The sequence below is a fragment of the Trachypithecus francoisi genome, unplaced genomic scaffold (genome assembly GCF_009764315.1).
Source record: "Trachypithecus francoisi isolate TF-2019V2 unplaced genomic scaffold, Tfra_2.0 Lachesis_group12, whole genome shotgun sequence".
Taxonomy (NCBI): domain Eukaryota; kingdom Metazoa; phylum Chordata; class Mammalia; order Primates; family Cercopithecidae; genus Trachypithecus; species Trachypithecus francoisi.
This window is the reverse complement of record NW_022681457.1, coordinates 108,568,485-108,591,825: the sequence shown is the minus strand read 5'-3', so window position 1 is coordinate 108,591,825 and position 23,341 is coordinate 108,568,485. Positions and strand designations below refer to the sequence as shown.

The window sequence follows — 23,341 nt, the reverse complement described above, 5'->3', positions numbered from 1 at the left end:
CTACTCAAGAGACTGAGGCATGAGAATCGCTTGAATCTTGGAGGCGGAGGTTGCAGTGAGCCAAGATCACACCACTGCACTCCAGCCTGGGTGACAGAGTGAGACTGTCTCACCAAAAAAAAAAAAAAAAAAAAAAAGTTATTTCTTTTGTAAGAAAGATTTAGGTCTCTTGCAAATATTTTATACTTACCAATATTTGTGTTTTATTGCTGACGTCATTGGGTCCTTTTTTCCCATCCTCACTAGAAAAACAACTAGGCTGGCCATACTGGCTCATGCCTATAATGCTAGCACTTTGGGAGGCTGAGGTGGTGGATCACAAGGTCAGGAGTTCAAGACCAGCCTGGCCAGCATGGTAAATCCCATCTCAACTAAAACTACAAAAAATTAGCTGGGCATGGTGGTGCACACCTGTAATCCCAGTTACTCGGGAGGCTGAGGCAGGAGAATTGCTTTATCCCAGGAGGCAGAGGTTGCAGTGAACTGAGATCATGCCACTGCACTCCAGCCTGGGCAACAGAGCAAGACTCAAAAAAAAAGAGTTGATCAGGTGCAGTGGCTCACGCCTATAATCCCAGCACTTTGGGAGGCCGAGGTGGGTGGATCACCTGAGGTCAGGAGTTCAACACCAGCCTGGCCAACATGGTGAAACCCCATCTCTACTAAAAATACAAAAATTAGCTGGACGTGGTGGTGCACACCTGTAATTCCAGCTACTAGGGAGGCTGGGGCAGGAGACTCGCTTGAACCCGGGAGGTGGAGGTTGCAGTGAGCCAAAATCGCGCAATTGCACTCCAGCCTGGGAGACAAGAGCGAAACTCCATCTCAAAAAACAAACAACTGGGCCAGGCGTAGTGGCTCACAGCTGTAATCGCAGCACTTTGGGAGGCCGAGGTGGGTGGACCACAAGGTCAGGAGATAGAGACCGCCCTGGCTAACGTGGTGAAACCCCGTCTCTACTTAAAAAAATAATACAAAAAATTAGCCAGGCATGGTGGCGGGCACCTGTAGTCCCAGCTACTCGGGAACGCTGAGCCAAGAGAATGGCATGAACCCAGGAGGCGGAGCTTGCAGTGAGCCAAGATCGTGCCACTGCACTCCAGCCTGGGCGACAGAGCAAGACTGTCTCAAAAAAAAAAAAAAAAAGCAAACAACTGTAACTTAACCATGCTTTTGAAATTTCTTTTTTTTTTTTTTTGAGACGGAGTCTCGCTCTGTCGCCCAGGCTGGAGTGCAGTGGCCGGTTCTCAGCTCACTGCAAGCTCCGCCTCCCAGGTTCATGCCATTCTCCTGCCTCAGCCTCCTAGTAGCTGGGACTACAGGCGCCCGCCACCTCGCCCGGCTAGTTTTTTGTATTTTTTAGTAGAGACGGGGTTTCACCGTGTTAGCCAGGATGGTCTCGATCTCCTGACCTCGTGATCTGCCCGTCTCAGCCTCCCAAAGTGCTGGGATTACAGGCTTGAGCCACCGTGCCCGGCCTTGAAATTTCTGATGTTTTTTCTCTCCTCTTCTTCCAGGTGTCTATTTTAGAAAGGCGCAACACGGCAGGAAGGGTGGTGTATAAAACCCTGGAAGACCCTTGGACTGGGAGTGAGAGTGACAAATTTATCCTCTTGGGCTATCTCGACCAGCTGCGTAAAGATCCAGCTCTTCTGTCCTCTGAAGCAGTGCTTCCCGACCTGACCGATGAACTTGCTCCTGTGAGCATCGAGGCCGGGAAGGGTGGGACGCCAGGAGGGCCTGTGAGTACACAGTGCTGGTGGCGGATTTCTGCTCAGAGCAGAGGTCTAGCAGCAGCACTGTGTTGCAGAGTAGAGGGACTCTCCCTTCTGGGTTCAGTCCTGACCATCATCCATTTTCTCTCTACATAGGTTTTTCTCCTTCGATGGTTCTACTCTGCTTCTGACTACATCTCAGACTGCTGGGATAGCATTTTTCACAACAACTGGTAGGGATATTGCCGGCTTGAATTTCTTTTTCTCTGTTAATACTGATACCACTGTTTTTCTTTTGAAAAGAGTTCATCATTATTAAATTTCAATGTACACTTGATGAGGCAAGTGGAAGAACATTTACACATTTTCTATTCCCCTTTTTCTTTCTTTCAGTAACTTCTCTTTTTTTATTTTTTACTTATTTATTTATTTATTTTTTGGAGACGAAGTCTCGCTCTTGTACCCCAGGCTCAATCTGGGGCTCAGTGCAACCTTCGCCTCTCGGGTTCAAGCAATTCTCCTGCCTCAGCCTCCCGAGTGCTGCGATTACAGGCACACGCCACCATACTCGGCTAATTTTTTGTATTTTTAGTAGAGATGGGTTTCACCATGCTGGTCAGGCTGGTGTCGAACTCCTGATCTCCCTGATCTCCCTGATCTCAGGTGATCCGCCCACCTCGGCCTCCCAAAGTGCTGGGATTACAGGCGTGAACCACTGCGCCCGGCCATTTTTTTTTTTTTTTGAGATAGAGTCTCGCTCTGTCACTCAGGCTGGAGTGCAGTGGCGCGATCTCAGCTCACTGCAACCTCTGCCTCCCGGGTTCAAGTGATTCTCCTGTCTCAGCCTCCCAAGAAGCTGGAATTACAGGCACCTGCCACCATGCCCAGTTAATTTTTATATGTTTAGTAGAGACAGGGTTTCACCATGTTGGTAAGGCTGGTCTCGAACTCCTAACCTCAGGTGATCCACTCTCCTCAGCCTCCCAAAGTGCTGGAATTACAGGCGTGAGCCACCGCACCTGGCCACTTCCCTTTTTTTTATATTGGCTGACTGACCCTTTCCCACTGTCTGGGAAAGGATCACCCATGGCTGCCATTCTGGGCGGCAGAGCCTGGGACTGTCTCTTCATTAGGGAGCCTCTGGTGCCCAGCACAGGACCCAACACACATGGAGGCCAGTGTATAGATGTAAAAGGAATGAGTGAATTAACCTGAAGAGGGATACCCACTCCCACCTACTGATGAGACCATGAACCCCAGAAGGACAGAACCACATCTCATTCATGTTTGTGATTCCTAGCACCCAACACAGCACCTGACAAATGACAGCCTTTGATGGGTGTTGGTAGGTGCATAAAATTTCAGAACACCAGTCCTAGGTGAAATCTTGAAAGATCAATTTTATCTCCCTACTCTACCCCTCTGGGCTATATCTGAATTTTTCTGGCCAGAAAAAAATCAGTAAAGTTGAGGAAATAATTCCACAATATCAGAAAATGCTTCCACATTTACACCTTAAATCCTTTATTATCCCTTTTATTGTTTCCTTATGCAGAACTTATTGAGCATAGCCTATTATACTGAGATACAAAATCAAACTTTTAGAATAAACTGAATTAGAACACTGAGCAATCTCTGCCTTCCCCTCCACCACCTCCACCCACCAAGAAAAGCTCTGTTTGCCTGAAATTAGTAAGTGTTTATTGGTGTGAAGAGTTTTTGGTTTGGGATTTTTATTTTATTTTATTTTATTTAGCTAGAGAGAAGAAACTTTAACTTGAGCTAATAGTTTGTTAATTTGGTTTTAGGCGGGAAATGATGCCCCTGCTGTCCCTGATCTTCTCTGCCCTCTTCATCCTCTTCGGCACTGTCATCGTTCAGGCTTTCAGGTAAATGTCCTGTGACTTCTCGGTGCCCCACCATGGTTGCTGTTTACACTTTTTTTGTAAAACTCCTTTTTTCTTTCTTTAGTGACTCGAATGATGAGCGAGAGTCAAACCCTCCAGATAAAGAGGAAGCCCAAGAGAAGACTGGGAAGACTGAGCCAAGCTTCACCAAAGAAAACAGCAGGTTTCTCTAACAAAACACCAGGCTCACCTCCCCAGCACCTGCCTCCCCAGATACTGTCATCTGATAACACAGCATTGGAGCATAGAGTGTAGAGAAGAACTCCCATGCACCTCCTCCCATGTAAACTGTGGATACAGGGAAAAGTCACTGGGACTAAGACCCTCTAGGTATTTAGATGCCTTAGATTTCATAATGAAGGCAGAAGGAGAGAAGCCTGTCAGGCAAGTGGTAGGTGAGCCAGAAGACGGACGTGGTTTATCCCTAAAGTGTCAATGAATGTGACCAGTCTTGTGCACATACACACCCAGCAGCGAGAGGCAAGGGTCTCTGAGACAAAGAACACAGACTGAACAACAGTTGTCTTCTTCATTCTGTCCAAGAACAACTTCTGCACCTGAAAAGCAGCATCAAGCTGGGCACAGTGGCTCACGCCTGTAATCCCAACACTTTAGGAAGCTGAGGTGGAAAGATTGCTTGAGCCCAGGATTGGAGACTAGCTTAGGCAACATGTCAAGACCCTATCTCTACAAAAAATTTATAAAATTAGCTGGATGTGGTGGCAGGCACCTGTGGTCCCAGCTACTTGGGAGGCTGAGGTGGGAGGATCACTTAAGCCCAGGAGGCCGAGAATGCAGTGAGCCATGATCATGTCACTGCACTCAAGCCTGGACAACAGAGCAAGACCCTGTCTCAAAAAAAAAAAAAAGAAAAGCAACACAGAAAGGCTGTTTGTAGGTCAGGGATTACTAGGTCAGGCCATCCCCATCCTACCAATGTGTTAGACTCAAGAATAGTGAATAACATACCTAGTCTGGTTAGAACATAGCATTTTCTTTCACTTGTTTCTTTTCAAAGTAATGGCTTTCCCCTATTCTGACAGCATCTTAACCCCTCAATATTTCTCCACAGCAAGATTCCTAAAAAAGGCTTTGTGGAGGTAACTGAACTCACAGATGTAACATACACCAGTAACTTGGTACGTCTGAGACCAGGCCACATGAATGTGGTCCTCATCCTGTCAAATTCTACCAAGAACAGCCTACTACAGAAATTTGCTTTGGAGGTCTACACATTTACTGGGTAAGCGTGTGTGTGTACGCATGTATGTATGTGTGTGAGAGAGAGAAGCAGGCACACTGAAATTGCACACTTTCCTCTTTGGTCTTGTGGGGCTTTATCCATGCAACAAGATACTGGCTGTGACCTTTCCAATCCAGACATCTGAGCCGTTGGGACAGAGACCTCTTTTCCCACTTCACTTCGTGTTCTGTTGGCTCTGAACAGAAAAGCTTGAACTCAGTGTTATTCCCTGAGCCCTTTCAGTTACTGTTCTCTAGCCCTTATGTATTTTCCAGAAGAGCAATGTAAGTTCCACTGAGCAATGGATGGGGGAATGGGTGACTGAAGTGTCGCAGCTGCTGGGAAGGCACTGGCCCCCGCAGCAAGCCTGCTTTCTCTGTGCTCAGGCCCCGTGCAACACAAAGCGTTTGCCTGTTATTTTGAGTTTCACTGGGGTATTTATTTTCTCAGCAATTAAATGTGTCAGGAAATGCCCTGAGTCCTCATTCTCTTCTTTCTACAGGAGCAGCTGCCTACACTTCTCCTTCCTGAGTCTAGATAAACACAGAGAATGGCTAGAATACTTATTAGAATTTGCTCAAGATGCAGCCCCGATCCCAAACCAATATGACAAGCATTTCATGGAACGTGACTACACTGGTTATGTCCTGGCTCTGAATGGCCATAAGAAATACTTCTGCCTCTTCAAACCCCAAAAGACAGTCGAAGAGGAGGAAGCCATGGGGTCATGCAGTGATCTTGACTCTTCCCTCCACCTGGGTGAATCTCGAGGGAAACCTTCCTGTGGCCTTGGATCCAGGCCCATCAAAGGAAAGTTGAGCAAGCTCTCCTTATGGATGGAACGCCTGCTGGAGGGCTCCTTACAGAGGTTTTATATCCCATCATGGCCTGAACTAGACTGAGAGGATTTTCAAAAGAGATTGGAACTCTTCAGACTTTTTCACATGCCCCTGTGAACAGGTATTTCCAGGATTCAAACTACCACAATGAACAGAGTATGGATTTTAGATTGCTCTTCTAGAACCATGGCTAGGAGAATCTTTCCTTTGTCCTGTTCTAACCTAGGAATGAAAAACACCACAAGTTTGAATCCCCTAGATCAAAATCTTTTCCTCTGGGTTTTACTTTTCCCCACTGAATGCCACACCATTGAAAATAGACTGCTCACCCCCTCTTCCTTTCTTGTCCCTGTCCCATGCTCACCCCACCCTCCTGTCCTGTGTCTTGGAGAAACATAGGGCTCCACCCTGCAGACGGCATCTGGCGGACCCTCATGAGCCTGTCGTGCAGGCCGGGTGATTGGTCCCTTCCCCAGTCCCGGCCCTGCTGTGCTTCTGCCATGGCGCATGCTCCTAACCCTGAATTACCCACGGCAGCTTCTAGCCCCGCATCTGGAAAAAGGCCCCTTTCCAAGCAATCTCACATTTACTGGTTGTTCTGGGAATAAGTGGCTAAATGTATATTTCGGGGGTATCCCCCAACAACAGTTTGTTAGCCACAGTTTGAAAAGGAAAAGAATGAGCGGGAGTTCTGCATGTGAGTTCTCAAGAAAAGGAAAGGGAGGCTGAGCAGTGGCTGAAGCGATGCAGCCTTGAGACACGCTGTGAGCGTCCCATCCGCCGCCCCAGCGCTGCCGGTAGCCAGGGGAGGGGTCTGCACAGTGAGAAGTACTGGGATGACTTTGAGCCGTTGACATGTATGTTTTCAGATGCCTTTCTGCCTCTATCGATTTTAGGGTGTGGATATTAGGAGCCATAACTTGTAATCTTGTTCTCTGAATGTAGAGATAAGCTGCTATATAAAGCCAGTAGATGTTAAACTGAAGAGAAACTATTCTCACCTGCTATGAGTCAGGCTCAAGGAACCTCTTCACTCCCCAATAGTGTCTCTTTAGTAAAATACCAAACATGTCTTTGTATCAAGGAACTTAAAATTTCTCAACAATTGTATTTTGAACACTGTTATCCTAAAAGTGCTGTCTCTTTAAGTCATCTTTTGCAGCAGGTGAGCCAAGACTTGTTCTAGACTCCCATTTTGCAAAAAGCTTACTTTCCACTTCTGGCCTATATTTTGATGTCTCATCTTCATTGTTTTCACTCTTAACTTACAGCTGCTTCACTAGTATCGGGGTCAGACTGGCCATCAGCACCTGAGCGTACTGAGCTCCAGGTATAGTGGACCCCAGCCTGGCTCATAACAGCCAGTTAGCTACCTTTTATTTTTCAGGGCAGAACCACCAATGGTTCTGAGTTTGAGTTTGGACAGTTTCAAAGAGTGGTCCATTCAAATGTCAAAGCAAGGTGCCTTTGGTGGCTTTGTGAAGGGTGAAAATCAGTGATGGGACATTTACTAAGTTAGTATTCTTTCTTTTTTTTTTTTTTGAGACGGAGTTTCGCTCTTGTTGCCCAGGCTGGAGTGCAATGGCACAATCTTGGTTCACCGCAACCTCCGCCTCCCAGGTTCAAGCAATTCTCCTGCCTCAGCCTCCCTAGTAGCTGGGATTACAGACATGTGCCACCACGCCCGGCTAATTTTGTATTTGTAGTAGAGACGGGGTTTCTCCATGTTGGTCAGGCTGGTCTCAAACTCCTGACCTCAGGTGATCCGCCCTCCTCAGCCTCCCAAAGTGCTGGGATTACAGGCATGAGCCACCACACCCGGCTAAGTTAGTATTTCTTTAATCATAATGCTTTAAACTAAGCCACTTGGATCCTGAATAATTTAAATCTTGAGCTACATTGGTAAGTAATAAATTATTTAAGGCCAGGAAATCCTGTAGTTTTCATGGAGTCTGTAGCTTTATTAAAAAATAAATCACTTCCAGGCTTCATTCTTCCATATGATCCTCTAAAAATGGATACTTCCTCTGAATGCTGTATCTCATGGCACCTGGTCCAACTAGAAGTGGTCAGGGAATTCATTTGGCTCCTTGATACATCAGTCCTCAAAATTACTTTCTGGCTCTTTTATGGCCAGATTGCTTATGTGAGTAGTCTTTTGGTTTGGTAGTAAGTTTTTATTTTTAATTTCTGTACTAATGAAATTCCTGACTTTAATTTCTAAAAACCAAAAACTCTCCAAGTTCATTTATTTATATTTTTTTAAATGGAGACAAGGTCTTGCTGTGTTGCCCAGGTGGGTCCCAAACTCCTGGCCTCAAGCAGTCCTTCCACCTTGGCCTCCTAAAGTGCTGGGATTATCAGTATGAGCCACCATGCCAGATTCGTTCATTTTTTTTAAATTTCTATCTCTTCAAGTCATCTTTTGATCTTTTAAAAAGCACCTTCAAACAGCTGCGCCTTCCATTTGCACTAGGAGAGGAAAGTAGTGATGGGGTTGCCAATGTTTCTGGCAGATGTTTCAGCCCAAAAACTCTTCTTCAGACGGGTTTAGAGCTGGTGCCCTATGAGAATATTAGGGAGCTTTTATTTTAAATTGAACTTTACCCTTGTCCATGCATGGCATTCCTCCTGAATGCATCCATGAATTTGTTTACTTTTGTGTCAAACGTATGAGCCATTGTCCTGCTCAGTCTGTGCCACCATTGCTCTGTGTGACATCTGATATATGTAATCATACAAGAACCGATTTTGGTTCTAACACAGTGGTCTCTGACTGTCAACATCGATGTTTTTAGAGATGGGTTCTTCTGGTTGATACAGACTATGCATCGTGTTTAGCAGATGGGGTGAAACTGGCCTAAAATAAGTCTTTGCAGAATATATGCCAATTTTTTAAAAAAAAATTATTGCTCAGGTGTTAGTTGCACAATTTTTATCTAACACTGAGGCTATCAGCTCCAACTGAGCAACATTTCAGGGGGTGAGGTTGCCCTAACTTCCATTAGGGGCCATGGTCTCACTGCCATCACTTATTAGCCATGAGAATTTGGTTGTAGTTTTCAGGTAGGTTGGTTTCTTCCTCATTTGCAGCCTGTTGATACTTGTTGCCTTTTATTTATTAACATCCCAATCAATTTGCAGCCGCCATCATTACATAAATATGTTTCTGTTATAAAAAGAAGTGTGATCTGACTGTTTTTTTAGTGATTTCCTTGGTTTGGGAATAGAGATTGGAAGCACATGCACATACTCAGACCTGTTTTGTTAACTAGAATTTTTTTATTTTATTTTATTTTATTTTTTTGAGACGGAGTCTTGCTCTGTGGCCCAGGCTGGAGTGCAATGGCACAATCTCAGCTCACTGCAACCTCTGCCTCCCGGGTTCGAGCGATTCTCCTGTCTCAGCCTCCTGAGTAGCTGGGATTACAGGCACCCGCCACCACGCCCGGCTAATTTTTGTATTTTTAGTAGAGATGGGGTTTCACCATGTTGGTCAGCCTGGTCTCGAACTCCTGACCTCGTGATCCGCCCGCCTCAGCCTCCCAATAACTAAAATTCTTTAAAAGCTGATACCAAACATCTTAACAGATGAACTGTAGTTTACATCTACCTGTCTGACATTGTCCCCTAAAAACAAGTGCAGTGTGGCAGCTGCTGAATCTGTCTGTTCAGTTTGTCAAGGAAGATGATTATACTTGGGAGAGATCTAAAAAGAAGGTGAATATTTTGCACTTTTGATACTCTTAGGAACAAATAACTTATTTGTCAAATTGTTTCTTTTTTATGTTTTGGGTGGTTTTTTGTTTTTTTGACTTTTTTGTATTGTGAACAGGCACTGAAGCTAATGTTATTTTAAGATTACAGAATGGAAAAAGAAATAAACTATTTTAATGTGTGATAATTATGGGGTAGCCCTTGCATTGCAAGATGATGACTTGATTATGGACACATTATCAACAGAATTGAATTTGCATGTAACTCAACACATGCTTAAGATCACCACAGCTGAACTGCAGATTTCAGGAATTGCTGTCATAGAGGGTACATCAACTTGAGGGTAGATTGAGTCTTACAGGAAATGAGTTACAGTAAGTAACATTAAGAGCCCAGCTGCCAGCCTGGCCAACATGGTGAAACCCCGTCTCTACTAAAAATACAAAAATTAGCCGGGCGTGGTGACGCACAACTGTAATCCCAGCTACTCAGGAGGCTGAGGCAGGAGAATTGCTTGAACCTAGGAGGCGGAGATTGCAGTGAGCTAAGATCGGGCCACTGCACTCCAGTCTGGGGGACAGAGCTAGACTCCGTCTCAGAAAAAAAAAAACCCAGCTGATGTTTTCTAGTTTTGTTTTGTTTTCTGGGTTTTTTTGTTTTTGTTTTTGTTTTTTTTCTTTTTAGTAGAGATGGGGTTTCACCATGTTGGCCAGGCTGGTCTTGAACTCCTGACCTCAGGTGATCCACCCGCCTAGGCCTGGGATTACAGGCATGAGCCACTGGATCCGGCCTGGTTTTTTGTTTGTTTGTTTTAAGAGACGGAGTCTTGCTCTGTCACCCAGGCTGGAGTGCAGTGGCATGACCTCAGCTCACTGCAATCTCCACCTCCCGGGTTCAAGCGATTCTCCTGCCTCAAATTCTTGAGTAGCTGGGACTACAGGCACGCGCCACCACGCCCAGCTAATTTTTGTATTTTCAGTAGAGATGGGTTTTCACCATGTTGGCCATGCTGGTCTTGCACTCCTGACCTCAAGTGATCTGCCCGCCTCAGCCCCCCAAAGTGCCGGGATTACAAGCGTGAGCCACCATGTCCGGCCTTAGGTTTTCTAGTTTAGAAAACATTGTGTGTACCCTTCTAGGCTTCTGAGCAAGAAGTTTCTTCACTGGGCTCTCCGTGTTATTTTATACTTTTTAGTTAACATTCACAGTGGTCCTAAAACCAAGATGCAGCCCGAAGCACCTCATAGGAGGATAGGAGGAGCTGTTTTTCTTTTTTTTTTTTTTTGAGATGGAGTCTTGCCCTGTCACCCAGGCTGGAGTGTAGTGGTGTGATCTCAGCTCACTGCAGTGTCCGAGGAGGACCTATATTTTAAAGGAAGATACTCAATACTCTAGGAAGCAGATCATCAAAATTTTTAAAAGCGGCTGGGTGCAGTGGCCCACGCCTGTAATCCCAGCACTTTAGGAGGCTGAGGCGGGCAGATCACCTTAGGTCAGGAGTTCAAGACCAGCCTGGCCAATGTGGTGAAACTCCATCTCTACTAAAAATACAAAAATTAGCCAGGTATGGTGGTGGGCGCCTGTGATCCCAGCTCCTCGGGGGGCTGAGGCAGGAGAATTGCTGGAACTCGGGAGGTGGAGGTTGCAATGAACTGAGATCATGCCATTGCACTCCAGCCTGGTGACAAGAGCAAAACTCTGTCTCAAAAAAAAAAAAAAAAAAAAAAGATATAGAAATATGGAATGCTTATACAGTATCATTTCATAGGGTTTTTTTTAATTTCATGTTTCTAATGTTTAGATAATCTTGAAAGAAATTCTCCACACTTCCCCTTTATCCTCCATCTTTCATCAAAGGGAAAAAAAACAGTACAAGTACTCTTTTTTTTTTTCCAATTAATCCAAGTTCCTTAGAAATATTGCTGTTTGGGTGAGAGTTCTACTGAATATCCCGATTTCACAGCCAGCAATGACACTTTCAGCAGAAAGTTTTCTTGGCATCAACTCTTTAGTTCTCAGACTGCTTACTCATAAGTTCTTCTTGAGAACTTGTCAGCGACGCAATCTGTTTTGTCTTGAAGAGCACAAGACTCAGACGGTTGTCACTTTGGGGAGAGCACACAGCATCTCAAACAGCAGGTTAGCCGCCAGCAGGGCTGTGTTCCCTACGAAGAAGTAAAACCTGACATGAATACCCTGCAGGCCACCCCCCGAGCCAAGCCTTGGGACTCCTCAGCTTTCTTCCCCTTGTGCCTCCTTTTCCAGAGCCCTATCTTGTGTACCCCTCTAGGGTGCCCACCAGCTGTGAACACTCGGCCCGGGCTCTCTGCCTCCATCAAGCATCATTTGGGAATCATATTTTAAAATTCAGCAAGTTCTTTGTTTACTCTGAGAACAGACTTTTCCCAAAGGAGAACCTATAATAATGATGTGTACTGTATATACTATCTACCCTCTGAGGTCCATAGGCCCAACTCCATAAGCTTGTCTACATTAAAATTATTGGGATGGCATCTGCTTCCAAGATCTTAACCAGCTAGGTTCCTACTTGATAAATATTAACATATATTCTTTATGCTTTAGAATTCACTTTGCAATGAAACGTCAAAGGAGAGGGGGACTGGGCCACTCTGTCACTAGACTGCAGGCTGGTTTCTTTCTCTTCTGCTGATTGGTGGGCAAGCGAATAATACTTAGCTACCTCCTAGGGGTTTTGTTAGGGTTAATGAGCTCATATTTGTAAGGTGTGCAGTAATAGGTGTGTTTTCTTCAACGTTGGACATGCTCAGCCACTTCCCCGAGTCATATAAGGGACTCATCCATTTTCTTTTTTTCTTTTTTTTTTTTTGAGATGGAGTCTCGCTCTGTCTGTCAGTCACCCAGGCTGGAATGCAGTGGCGCCATCTCAGCTCACTGCAACCTCTGCCTCCTGGGTTCAAGCGATTCTCCTGCCTCAGCCTCCTGAGTACCTGGAATTACAGGTGTGTGCCACCACACCTGGCTAATTTTTGTGTCTTCAGTAGAGATGGGGTTTCGCCATGTTGGCCAGGCTGGTCTTGAACTCCTGACCTGAGGTGATCTGCCCACCTCAGCCTCCCAAAGTGCTGGGATTACAGGCATGAGCCACCACGCCCAGCCCCATTTTCTGCTTATTAACTAGCTTCATGTAATTTAAGCTGCCAGCTGCCCATGGATCACAGTCTTCTTGCTTACTCACCAGAAAGATCATACGGTGGTGAAACTTCAACAAGATCACAGCCCACCACGTTCAGGCCTTGACAACCCCGGATGATCTCCAGAGCCTATTCAAGATCAAGACTGAGTTGTCCACAGTGGTAATCATTTACAGTGAAAAGCACCCAGCAGAGCTTTTCCCAGCACACGCCACCCTTTGGCTTGGAATTGGCTTTCCCTCCATAAACATTTATTGACTGTCAGGCACACTGGCAGGCCTCCCAGAGGCACAGATAATGCGTACACAGTCCCTGCTCCTGAGGGCTGCATGGTGTGGTGATGGAGACAAGGAAACCAATCGTTTGAATGTCTTGCACCAAGGGCTTCAAGAAAAGCAAGCCCAGAATGGTATCAGCACAGGTAACAGCCTGGAGAGGTGGGTAAGGCTTCCCCAAGGTGGAAATCCCCAGTTCAAGGGATAGGCCAGGCAGAGGGAAAAACACAGGCAAAGGCACCAAGATGGGAAAAGTTCAGGTGGTGAGATGTGGCCAGAAGACAGAATAAGTGAGGGAGACCAATGGGAAGAGAGTGATCTTGTCTGAAAGGGTTTCCATCCTGCAGGTGCAAAGCCCAGAAGGTTGCTAAGCAGAGGGATGAGGAATGTGTTTCAGAAATCCCTCATGAGAAGAGAGGATGGTTATAGCCATTTCAAGAGACAGAGTTACGGCCACCCTCCTTTAAGGTGTTAGAGGATGTAAGGTACTTGATTAGGTTTAAGCAGTCTTCGTTCATTTACTCTCAAATGTCTTTGAGTGCCTACTATTTGTATGTATCAGGCACTGTCGTAGACTCCAAGGACAAGGTAGGGAACAATATGTAGGTCCTGCCCTCGGGGAGCTTCTAGTCATAACCATTCTGCCTCCGTGCATTTACTCCCCACACACATTGGAGCTTTATTTGGGTGTGTCTAAAACTCTTGAGCTACCTTGGTAGGTAGGTGTGCCATCGCATGCACTTTATTTATTTATTTTTGAGTCAGGGTCTCTGTCACCCAGGCTGTAGTGCAGTGGTGTGATCATGGCTCACTGAAGGCTTGACCTGCCAAACTCAACTGATCCTCCTACCCCACCCTCCCTAGTAGCTGGGACTACAGGTGCACACTAGCACACCAGACTAATTTTTATTTTTAGTAAAGGTGGGATCTCACTATGTTGCCCAGGCTGGGCTCAAACGATCCGTCCACCCGGGCCTCCCAAAGTGCTGAGGTTACTCCCTGAGCCACTGCACCTGGCCCATTGTATGCACTTTTATTTAAATTTAACCCTAAAAAGATAAGTTTAGTGTTTTTGTTTGTTTTGAGATGGAGTTTCGCTCCTGTTGCCCAGACTGGAGTGCAATGGCACAATCTCGGCTCACCACAACCTCAGCCTCCCAGGTTCAAGTGATTCTCCTGCCCCGGCCTCCCAAGTAGCTGGAATTACAGGCATGTGCCACCACGCCCAGTTAATTTCGTATTTTTAGTAGAGATGGGGTTTCTCCATGTTAGACTGGTCTCAAACTCCTGACCTCAGGTGATCCACCCGCCTTGTGCCTCGGCCTCCCGAAGTGCTGGGATTACAGGTGTGAGCCACTGCCCCAGCCAAGTTTAGTGTTTTTGTTTGTTTGAATTTTTTTGAGGTGGAGTCTTGCCCTGTTGCCCAGGCTAGAGTGCAGTGGCACGATCTCGGCTCACTGCAACCTCCGCCTCCAGGGTTCAAGCAATTCTCCTGCCTCAGCCTCCCAAGTAGCTGGGATTACAGGCGCCTGCCACTGCGCCCGGCTAATTTTTGCACTTTTAGTAGAGATAGGGTTTCACCATCTTGGCCAGGCTGGTCTCAAACTCCTGACCTTGTGATCCACCCACCTCAGCCTCCCAAAGAACTGGGATTCCAGATGTGAGCCACGGCACCTGGCCAAGTTTAGTGTTCTTAAGAGAGGATACTATAATGTTGTTCCCATGAACTATTGTTCTTGTGACAGATGAACTGAAGGCAGGAAGAGCAAATAAAGGATGAAATAAAGGACTATTACATCCCAGATAGGAAACGAAGGCCCTTGCCAAAATCAATCACCCTTCAGTAAGAGGGTATTCAAACTTATCCTCACCCTGGAGAACAGTGAAGGCCTAGGTGCTCTGCTCTTAAGATCCTGTCTTGGCAGCCGTGCGCAGTGGCTTATACCTGTAATCCCAGCACTGGGAGGCCGAGGTGAGTGAATCACGAGGTCAGGAGTTTGAGACCAGCCTGACCAACATGGTGAAACCCCATCTCTACTAAAAATACAAAAATTAGCCGGGCTTAGTGGTGTGTGCCTGTAATCCCAGCTACTCAGGAGGCTGAGGCAGAAGAATCACTTGAACCTGGGAGGCGGAGGTTGCAGTGAGCCGAGATCGTGCCACTGCACTCCAGCCTGGGCGACAGAGTGAGACTCCATCTCAAACAAACAAATATCCTATCCTGATTCCTGAAGATTCGCTTCAAGGCCCAGGAAAATGGGTGTTAAGTATCTCCACCCCCAGGAATCTTCACTGGAGTCTCCTTACCTGACTAGGAGTGAGACCAGCAATTTCAGGTGTCCCTGTCCCTGGGGCATAGGCAGGATCCAGAGCGTCAATATCAAAGCTGATATAAATGGGTTTGCCTCCCATCTGCTGCCTGATTTCTGCCATCAGAGGAACCAGCGACTTCATCCAGCAGTCTTCAGCCAGAACTACCCGGAAGCCCTGTGGAGACAGGGACTGAGGCTGCTGCCTGGCAGCATTTACAGGGCACTTCCTGTTTGCCAGCCCCTGCTCAGCTCTATGTGCACATCACACTTGACCCACATTTACAGGGCACTTCCTGTTTGCCAGCCCCCTGCTCAGCTCTATGTGCACATCACACTTGACCCTCCATCTCCATGAGGAGGGAACTATCATCCTATTTTCCAAGTGAGGAAGGGAGGGACAATGAGTGGTAAGGAAGCAGGGTCAAAGCTTACTGATGGATTTGGGATCAGAGAGAAGCTTTGCTAAAGCAAGAGTGGGAAACTCAGCAGCTCACACTAACACCTTCTGAATTGCTCTGTCCAGAAGACTGGCCTTGGCACACTCTAAAAGCAAGGGATTTGGGTCTTTCCCATGGGGGTCTTGTCACACATGTGTACCTGAGAGCCATTCTGCCTAGACGGTATGAGGACCAGAACTAAGAAAGTGGCAACTCCTCTTGGGTCCAGACCTCCTCCCCTCTTTTTTTTTTTGAGACGAAGTCTCACTCTGTCGCCCAGGCTGGAGTGCCACTCAGCCTGGCACGATCTCAGCTCACTGCAATCTCCGCCTCGCAGGTTCAAGCAATTCTCCTGCTTCAGCCTCCCGAGTAGCTGGGATTACAGATGCATGCCACCAGGCCTGTCTAATTTTTGTATTTTCAATAGAGACGGGGTTTCACCATGTTGGTCAGGCTGGTCTCGAACTCCTGATCTCAGGTGATCCGCCCACCTCAGCCTCCCAAAGTGCTGAGATTACAGGTGTGAGCCACTGCACCCAGCCTCCTCCCCTCTTCTAAGCCAGCACCCTCCAAAGGGGTTGGTTGATTTCTGCTTGTCTCCCCACCCCAGCGATAGACTTCCCGTGGCCCATAAACCAACCTCCTCCTGTGCTCCAGCAAACTCAGCCTTTTATCCCTGCTTTCAGACTTGATTAGTAAAGCCCCTGCTGAATCCCTGGTTGCCACTGGTGAGGCAATGGAGAGGAAGGCATTTTGGGGGGCAGGGGTGGGGGGCATTCGGTCTGTCACCTGGCTCCGGTTGTATCTGTAGGGATCCAACGTTGTGGAATAGCCCCGGATGCCAATCTGCGCCACCCGCTTACAGTCCAGGAGACCCTCATCCACGCACCGGCGGAAGGGCGCCCCGTGGTAGAGCTGCTCTCCTAGGGCCTTGTCGGTCGTGTCCGTGTGCGCGTCCACATGCAGCAGCCCCACTGGGCCATGCCTGATGACAACAGGGCAGCTCAGAGGCCAACCCTCCCTGTGGGGCCCTAGCACGGCCACCCTTCAGGCCACCAAAACTTGGTGACGATTCACAGCCACAAAGGGGAGACCTGGCATCAAGGCCACCCTTCAGGCCACCAAAACTTGGTGACGATTCACAGCCACAAAGGGGAGACCTGGCATCAAGGCCACCCTTCAGGCCACCAAAACTTGGTGATGATTCACAGCCACAAAGGGGAGACCTGGCATCCATTTTCTGCCTTGCAACTGGTTCCTATCTTCTTGAGATCACTTAGCATCTCAGAAGAACAATAAACTCAAGAAGTCAGGCAGGAAATAGACATGTTTTGGCTGCCACCCACACCTAACACCAGAAAATGCTTCATTTAGAGACAGGATGAGAATCAAGGGTGGTGGCACAGGCGAGCTTGGCTGAAGGCTCAACTAAACCAAGACATACCCTTTCTCCGACCGAGGAAGAGGAAGCTTCAATCCAGCTCTCTCTGTAACCTCCATCAACCCCTGCCCGTCACCCGAAATAAACGTATGATCCAAATCCGTGAGAAATAAATGTAGCTTTGAGCACAGACCTGCACCCACCCACCTGCAACCAGAATGCCACCCACATGTGCTTCCATAGACACATTCGGGAGCTGCCACCCTCCACCCCGGTCCTTCTGTCTCTTTCTCAAACTAAATTAGCCAAAGTCGGCCAACCCCGGGTAGACTTCCACTACCGGCAAATCAGTCTTTTGATTGTCTGGGAAAGGTGCCCTTTTAGGAGGAAACAGGGGCCTCTCAGCAAGCTCCACCATTGTGCCTGTCAGTGTTTGTTTTTGGCCCTTGAAGCAAAACACACTGAAGTTAACTGAGGTTGTGTATTTCACTAGAGGCTCATCTTCCAAAAGCAGAGGCAAGTTGAAAATGCTGAGCACACATACCAGGGCAGATCTAGGGCAAGGGAGGGTGGCCAGAAGTGTTCATAATAAATTGTCTCGGCTTCTAGCTGGTGACTGACAGAGACGCCTGGAGCTCAACCTTAATTTTGATCCCCAGAAGCAGCTCATAACCTGAGCCAGCAGCAGTCACCCAATGCCACCTAACAGCAAACAACTCATTCCCTAGCTTCTGGCTTTTGAAACCTTGCTGGGCCAAGCCATTTGGGACTTACTTTTTTGCCATCGCTTGCAATATGGGATATGTGATTGTGTGATCTCCACCTGCAAAGAGGAAGAAGAAAACCCTGTGAAAAGTGAATTGGAGGATTACATAGAATAATCTCTTTTTTTTTTTTTTTTTTTTTGAGGTGTAGTTTTGCTCTAACTATTGCCCAGGCTGGAGTTCAATGGTGCAATCTTGGCTCACTGCACCCTCTGCCTCACAGGTTCAAGCAATTCTCCTGCCTCAGCCTCCCGAGTAGCTGGGATTACAGGTGTGCACCACCATACCTGGCTAATTTTGTATTTTTAGTAGAGACTTAATTTCACCATGTTGGTCAGGCTGGTCTCAAACTCCTGACCTCAAGTGATCCACTTGCCTCGGCCTCCCAAAGTGCTGGAATTACAGGCGTGAGCCACCGTGCCCAGCTGAATAATCTTAACCCAATTTTCACCTTTTCAGACTGGGGAGCTACAACCACAGCTATAATAAGATCTTATTGAATGGTGGGCTGCTTAATGAGCCTGGGAGGTCAAGGCTGCAGTAAGCTGTGATCGTGCCACTGCATTCCAGCCTGGGCGACAGAGTAAGACACGATCTCAAAAATATGAGTAGCTTGCCAGGCATGGTGGTTTATGCCTGTAATCCTAGCACTTTGGGAGGCCAAGGTGGGCAGGTCACCTGATGTTGGGAGTTCAAGACCAGCCTGACCAACATGGAGAAACCCTGTCTCTACTGAAAATACAAAATTAGCCGGGCGTGGTAGCATATGCCTGTAACCCCAGCTACTCCAGAGGCTGAGGCAGGAGCATCACTTGAATCCGGGAGGCAGAGGTTGCGGTGAGCCGAGATCACGCCATTGCACTCCAGCCTAGGCAACAAGGGTGAAACTCCGTCTCAAAAATAAATAAATAAATAAATAGCTTGAGCCTAGGAGTTTGAGACCAGCCTGGGCAACATAGCAAGACCATGTCTCTAAAAAGTAAAAGTATAAATAGGCCAGGCGCAGTGGCTCACACCTGTAATCCCAACACTTTGGGAGGCCAAGACAAGCAGATCGCCGGAGCCCAGGAATTCAAGGTCCACCTGGGCAACACATTAAGACCCCATCTCTGCAAAAAATACAAAAATTAGCCGGGCATGCTGGCAAACTCCTGTAGACCCAGCTACTCAGGAAGCTGGAGTGGAAGGGTCACCTGAGCCCAGGGAGGACAAGGTTGCAGCGAGCCATGATGGCGCCACTGCACTCCAGTCTGGGTGACAGAGTGAGACCCTGTCTCAAAAATAAATAAAAGAGGAAATTAGACAAGAGCTACTTTAGGAATGCCTTTGCAGCGTATTCTAAGAAAATGCCTAGAATAGCTCCATTCAATAGAAACATCTATCATGATGAGAATGTTCTATCTGCACTGGCCCATGTGGTAGCCACTATCCACATGTGACCCACATGTGACATACATATAGCTAATATGACTAAGAAACTGAGTATTTTATTTTAATTAATTTGAATTTAGGCGGGGCACGGTGGCTCATGCCTGTAATCCCAGCATTTGGGGAGGCTGAGGCGGGCGGATCACCTGAGGACAGGAGTTCGAGACCAGCCTTGCCAACGTGGTGAAACCCTGTTTCTACTAAAAATACAAAAAAATGGCTGGGCATGGTGGCACGCACCTATAATCCCAGCTATTCAGGAGGCTGAGGTAGGAGAATCACTTGAACCTGGGAGGCGGAGGTTGCAGTGAGCCAAGCTGGGCAACAAGAGCAAAACTCCATCTCAAAAAAAAAAAAAATAGAATTTAAGTAGCCACATGTGGCTAGTGACTACCCTATTGGACAGCACAGACCTAGGAAAGTATTCTTTCTGATAATAATAATAGCTAAAATAATAATAATAATAGTAATAGCTAACATTTATTGAAGCTTAAGATATGCCATGCATAGGTCGGGCACGGTGGCTTACGCCTGTAATCCCAACACTTTGGGAGGCCAAGGAGGGTAGATCACCTGAGGTCAGGAGTTCAAGACCAGCCTGACCAATATGGTGAAACCCCGTCTCTACTAAAAATACAAAAATTAGCCGGGCATGGTGGTGGGTGCCTGTAATCCCAGCTACGTAGGAGACTGAGGCAGGAGAATCACTTGAACCCGGGAAGTGTAGGTTGCAATGTGCTGAGATTGCACCACTACACTCCAGCCTGGGTAACGGAGTGACACTGTCACACACACACACACACACACACACCACACGCACGCACAAGTGAAATCTTCTCTCCCCAGGGATTAAAATAAATGAATTACAGATGCTGTCTTTCCTACTGTCTCTACATATGCAGTGGCTTGCAGGGGAGAAGTAGCTGTACTCAAGCCCCTGATAAATAAACCCTGAGTGCAGGGAACTACTCTGGCTCTTGCAGACTGACATTACCCAAGGTCAGAGGAATACAGCCAGCTGCTACAATTTTCTCATAGGCCTCTTGAATTCGCCGGCAGCTGTCCTGAAGGTTGTAAAGATTGACATTCACATCGCCTAGGTCTGCAACCATGAGGGACTGGAAGGGGAGGGCCCCCGTGCTAGGATTGACTGTCCGAAGCATCACTGATTCTTCCCGGATGCGTCGAGGTCCGAATCTGCCGAAGGAAGAATCGTCCTATCAGACATCTGCAGAGATTCAGGCTCTGCTTAGGCCAGGGCTTCTCAGCCTCAGCAATTTGGGACCAGATGATTCCATGTTGCAGTACTGCATAATGGAATGTTTAACAGCATCCCTGGCCTGTAGTCACTAGGTGCCAGTAGCACCCTTCCTCCAAGGTGTAACAACCAAAAATGCCTCCAGAAATTGCCAAATGTCCCCTGAGTGCAAAACTGCTCCACTTGAGAATCACTGATCTAGGCGATATATTGAAGAGACTAAATAAGTGTACTAAATGGCATTAGCCAATTTCATGATCTACCTGAGTCTCAGTTTGCTAATCTGTAAAATATTTACCTTGCACCATAGTAAGAATTAAAAGAGGTAATCTATGCAAAGCACCTTGTACTTAGGAGACATTTAATAAGTGCTGGCCACTTTGGGAGGCCGAGATGGGCGGATCACGAGGTCAGGAGATCGAGACCATCCTGGCTAATACGGTGAAACCCCGTCTCTACTAAAAAATACAAAAAAAAAAAACTAGCCGGGCGACGAGGCGGGCGCCTGTAGTCCCAGCTACTCGGGAGGCTGAGACAGGAGAATGGCGTGAACCGGGAGGCGGAGCTTGCAGTGAGCTGAGAGCCGGCCACTGCACTCCAGCCTGGGTGGCAGAGCAAGACTCCGTCTCAAAAAAAAAAAAAAAAAAAAAAAAAAAAAAAAAAAAAAAAAAAAATAAGTGCTGGCTTTCATAATTCAGATCAGGGCAGTCAGATACAGTGTTGCTGAGCTGAATCAGAAATTGCTGATGTTCAATAGTTAGGAAAATGAATTTTGCCTTCTCCGATTTGATCCTAGGAAAACTGCCTTCATTTGAGCATTTCTTGAGTTAGGTGACATCTAGAGATTTGGGGAAGGGGCAGCCAGTTTCTGCTTTCGAATGCAATGTCACCTGCCACTGTAAGCTGGGGAGAGGAAAGGAATCCACAGCAGCCATCCCAGCAAGACCCCAGGATGGGGACACAGAGAAGGTTCAGGCTTCAGAATCCCTTCTTTTTATTTTTCTTTTCTTTTTTGAGACGGAGCCTCACTCTGTTCTCCAGGCTGTAGTGCAGTGGCCTGATCTCAGCTCACCGCAACCTCCGCCTCCCCGGTTCAGGCGATTCTCCTGCCTCAGCCTCCCGAGCAGCTGGGATTACAGGCCTGCGCGACCACACCCGGCTTTTTTTTTTTTTGTACCTTTGTAGAGGCAGGGTTTCACCATGTTGGCCAGGATGGTCTCAAACTCCTGACCTCGTGATCCGCCCGCCTCGGTCTCCCAAAGTCCTGGGATTACAGGCATGAGCCACCGGGCAAGCCAAAATCCCTTCTTGACCAATTACGACACTAAGATGTGGGAGGCCACGCCCATGTTGAGCCCTGGGGGTCGCTTGTTGAGGGTCCAGGGAACTCAACCAACTCAAACCATAAGGGGCATTTTGGAACCGGCCACCAGCTTCCAACTCGACCCGAGGCCGGCAGGGGCGCCTGTCCCGGTGTTTTCCGTGCCCGACAGCCATCAAGCAGTCCCTCCACGTGTCCCCGGCCCCCGCCCTTTAGTCCTTACCTCGCCCCAGGCCGGTTGGAGGTCCCAGTATCCAGGGGCACCCCGATGAAGGCAGCGTCCAGCCCCTCGGGGGAGGTCTGCACCGGCAGGCGCATCATAGAGCAGACGCCCACCGACCGGGCCACCAACTCGGGGCTGGGGGGCTGGTTCCGGGGCGCGTCGGAAGCCTGGCGGCTCTGGCGGAGCCCCGGGTGGCAGAGCTCTGCAACAGGACGCGCGCCTACGCCGGGCCCCGGCCCACGGGCGCAGCCAGACGCCAGCAGCCGCAGCATTGCCGCGCGGCCCCGACCTCACCAACCAGACAGCCCGCGAGGCCGCCGCGATCTGGCTGGTCCCGAAAGGCGAGGAGAATGTGCACGCGCCGGAGCCGGAGCCTGAGCCGGCTCAAAGGTCAGGGGCGCCCTGGGATCAAGGCGGGGGAAGGGCCCCAGGGACCGGCCGTGCTGTCCCCTCAACCCCTCTGGACTTCAACCTCTGGTCTCTGGTAAATAGAGTCAGGCTGGGGGTGCCCACTGGCCGGCACTGTGCCGGGGTGTCTGCGCCCTGCTCCCCACTGTGGCCTTCAGCAACCTCTTCTCCCATTCAGAATAATTTTGGGTTTGTTTGTTTGTTTTGTTTTGTTTTGTTTGAGACGGAGTCTCGCTCTGTCACCCAGGCTGGAGTGCAGTGGCGCCATCTCAGCCCACTAGGAAGGCCGCCTCCCGGGTTCATGCCATTCTCTGCCTCAGCCTCCTGAGTAGCTGGGACTACAGGCACCTGCCACCATGCCCGGCTAATTTTTTTGTATTTTTAGTAGAGACAGGGTTTCACCGTGTTAGCCAGGGTGGTCTCGATCTCCTGACCTCATGATCCGACCGTCTCAGCCTCCCAAAGTGCTGGGATTACAGGCGTTAGCCACCGCGCCCAGCCTTGTTTGTTTTTATAGATACGATCTCACTATGTTGCCCAGACTGGTCTCGAACTTCTGGACTCAAGTGATGCTCCCACTTTGGCCTCCCAAAGTGCTGGGATTACAGGTGTGAGCCACAGCAGCCACCCGAGAGTAATATTTTTAAAGCCAGAAAGATGTGAAGGAAAAAGATCTTTCTGTAAGCCAGAAAAATAGGAAATAATAATGTATTTTTAAATGTCCAGGGATAGGAGTCTCAAGAAGCAGTAAAGTTAGTTAGTTAGTTAGTTAGTTAACTACTTATTAGCTAGCTATCTAGTTCGTTATTTTCAGACAGGGTCTTGCTCTGCTGCCTAGGCCGGAGTGCGGTGGCAAGTCCCATGACTGCAGCCTCAAACTGTTGGGTTCAGGGGATCCTCTCACCTCAGCCTCCTGAGTAGTTGGGACTACAGGCATGAG

At 48.0% G+C, this 23,341-nt stretch overlaps 2 protein-coding genes across 5 annotated transcripts in view; one reads left to right on the top strand and one right to left on the bottom strand.

Annotated features, from left to right (window-relative positions):
* Positions 1-8,885, top strand: part of DNAJC16 (DnaJ heat shock protein family (Hsp40) member C16) — a 50,626-nt gene extending 41,741 nt beyond the window's left edge. For 3 of the 4 annotated variants that reach the window (XM_033228203.1, XM_033228205.1, XM_033228204.1), the window contains exons 10-15: positions 1,518-1,700; positions 1,872-1,948; positions 3,524-3,604; positions 3,687-3,785; positions 4,695-4,865; positions 5,368-8,885. In XM_033228203.1, coding sequence (XP_033084094.1) covers positions 1,518-1,700; positions 1,872-1,948; positions 3,524-3,604; positions 3,687-3,785; positions 4,695-4,865; positions 5,368-5,767 — 1,011 coding nt within the window. In that variant the 3' untranslated portion in view covers positions 5,768-8,885. Of the gene's footprint in view, positions 1-1,517; positions 1,701-1,871; positions 1,949-3,523; positions 3,605-3,686; positions 4,297-4,694; positions 4,866-5,367 lie in introns of those variants that run through there. The other variant, XM_033228207.1, reaches the window with a different exon arrangement.
* Positions 8,886-9,573: 688 nt separating this feature from the next.
* AGMAT (agmatinase) lies at positions 9,574-22,406 on the bottom strand. Its single transcript, XM_033228202.1, has 7 exons — positions 21,994-22,406; positions 20,186-20,388; positions 17,774-17,822; positions 16,408-16,603; positions 15,177-15,356; positions 12,639-12,723; positions 9,574-11,586 (listed from the first exon to the last, which is right to left on the bottom strand). The coding sequence occupies exons 1-7, from the start codon at positions 22,263-22,265 to the stop codon at positions 11,513-11,515; spliced, it is 1,059 nt and encodes a 352-aa protein (XP_033084093.1). The 5' UTR covers positions 22,266-22,406; the 3' UTR covers positions 9,574-11,512.
* Positions 22,407-23,341: the final 935 nt, after the last annotated feature.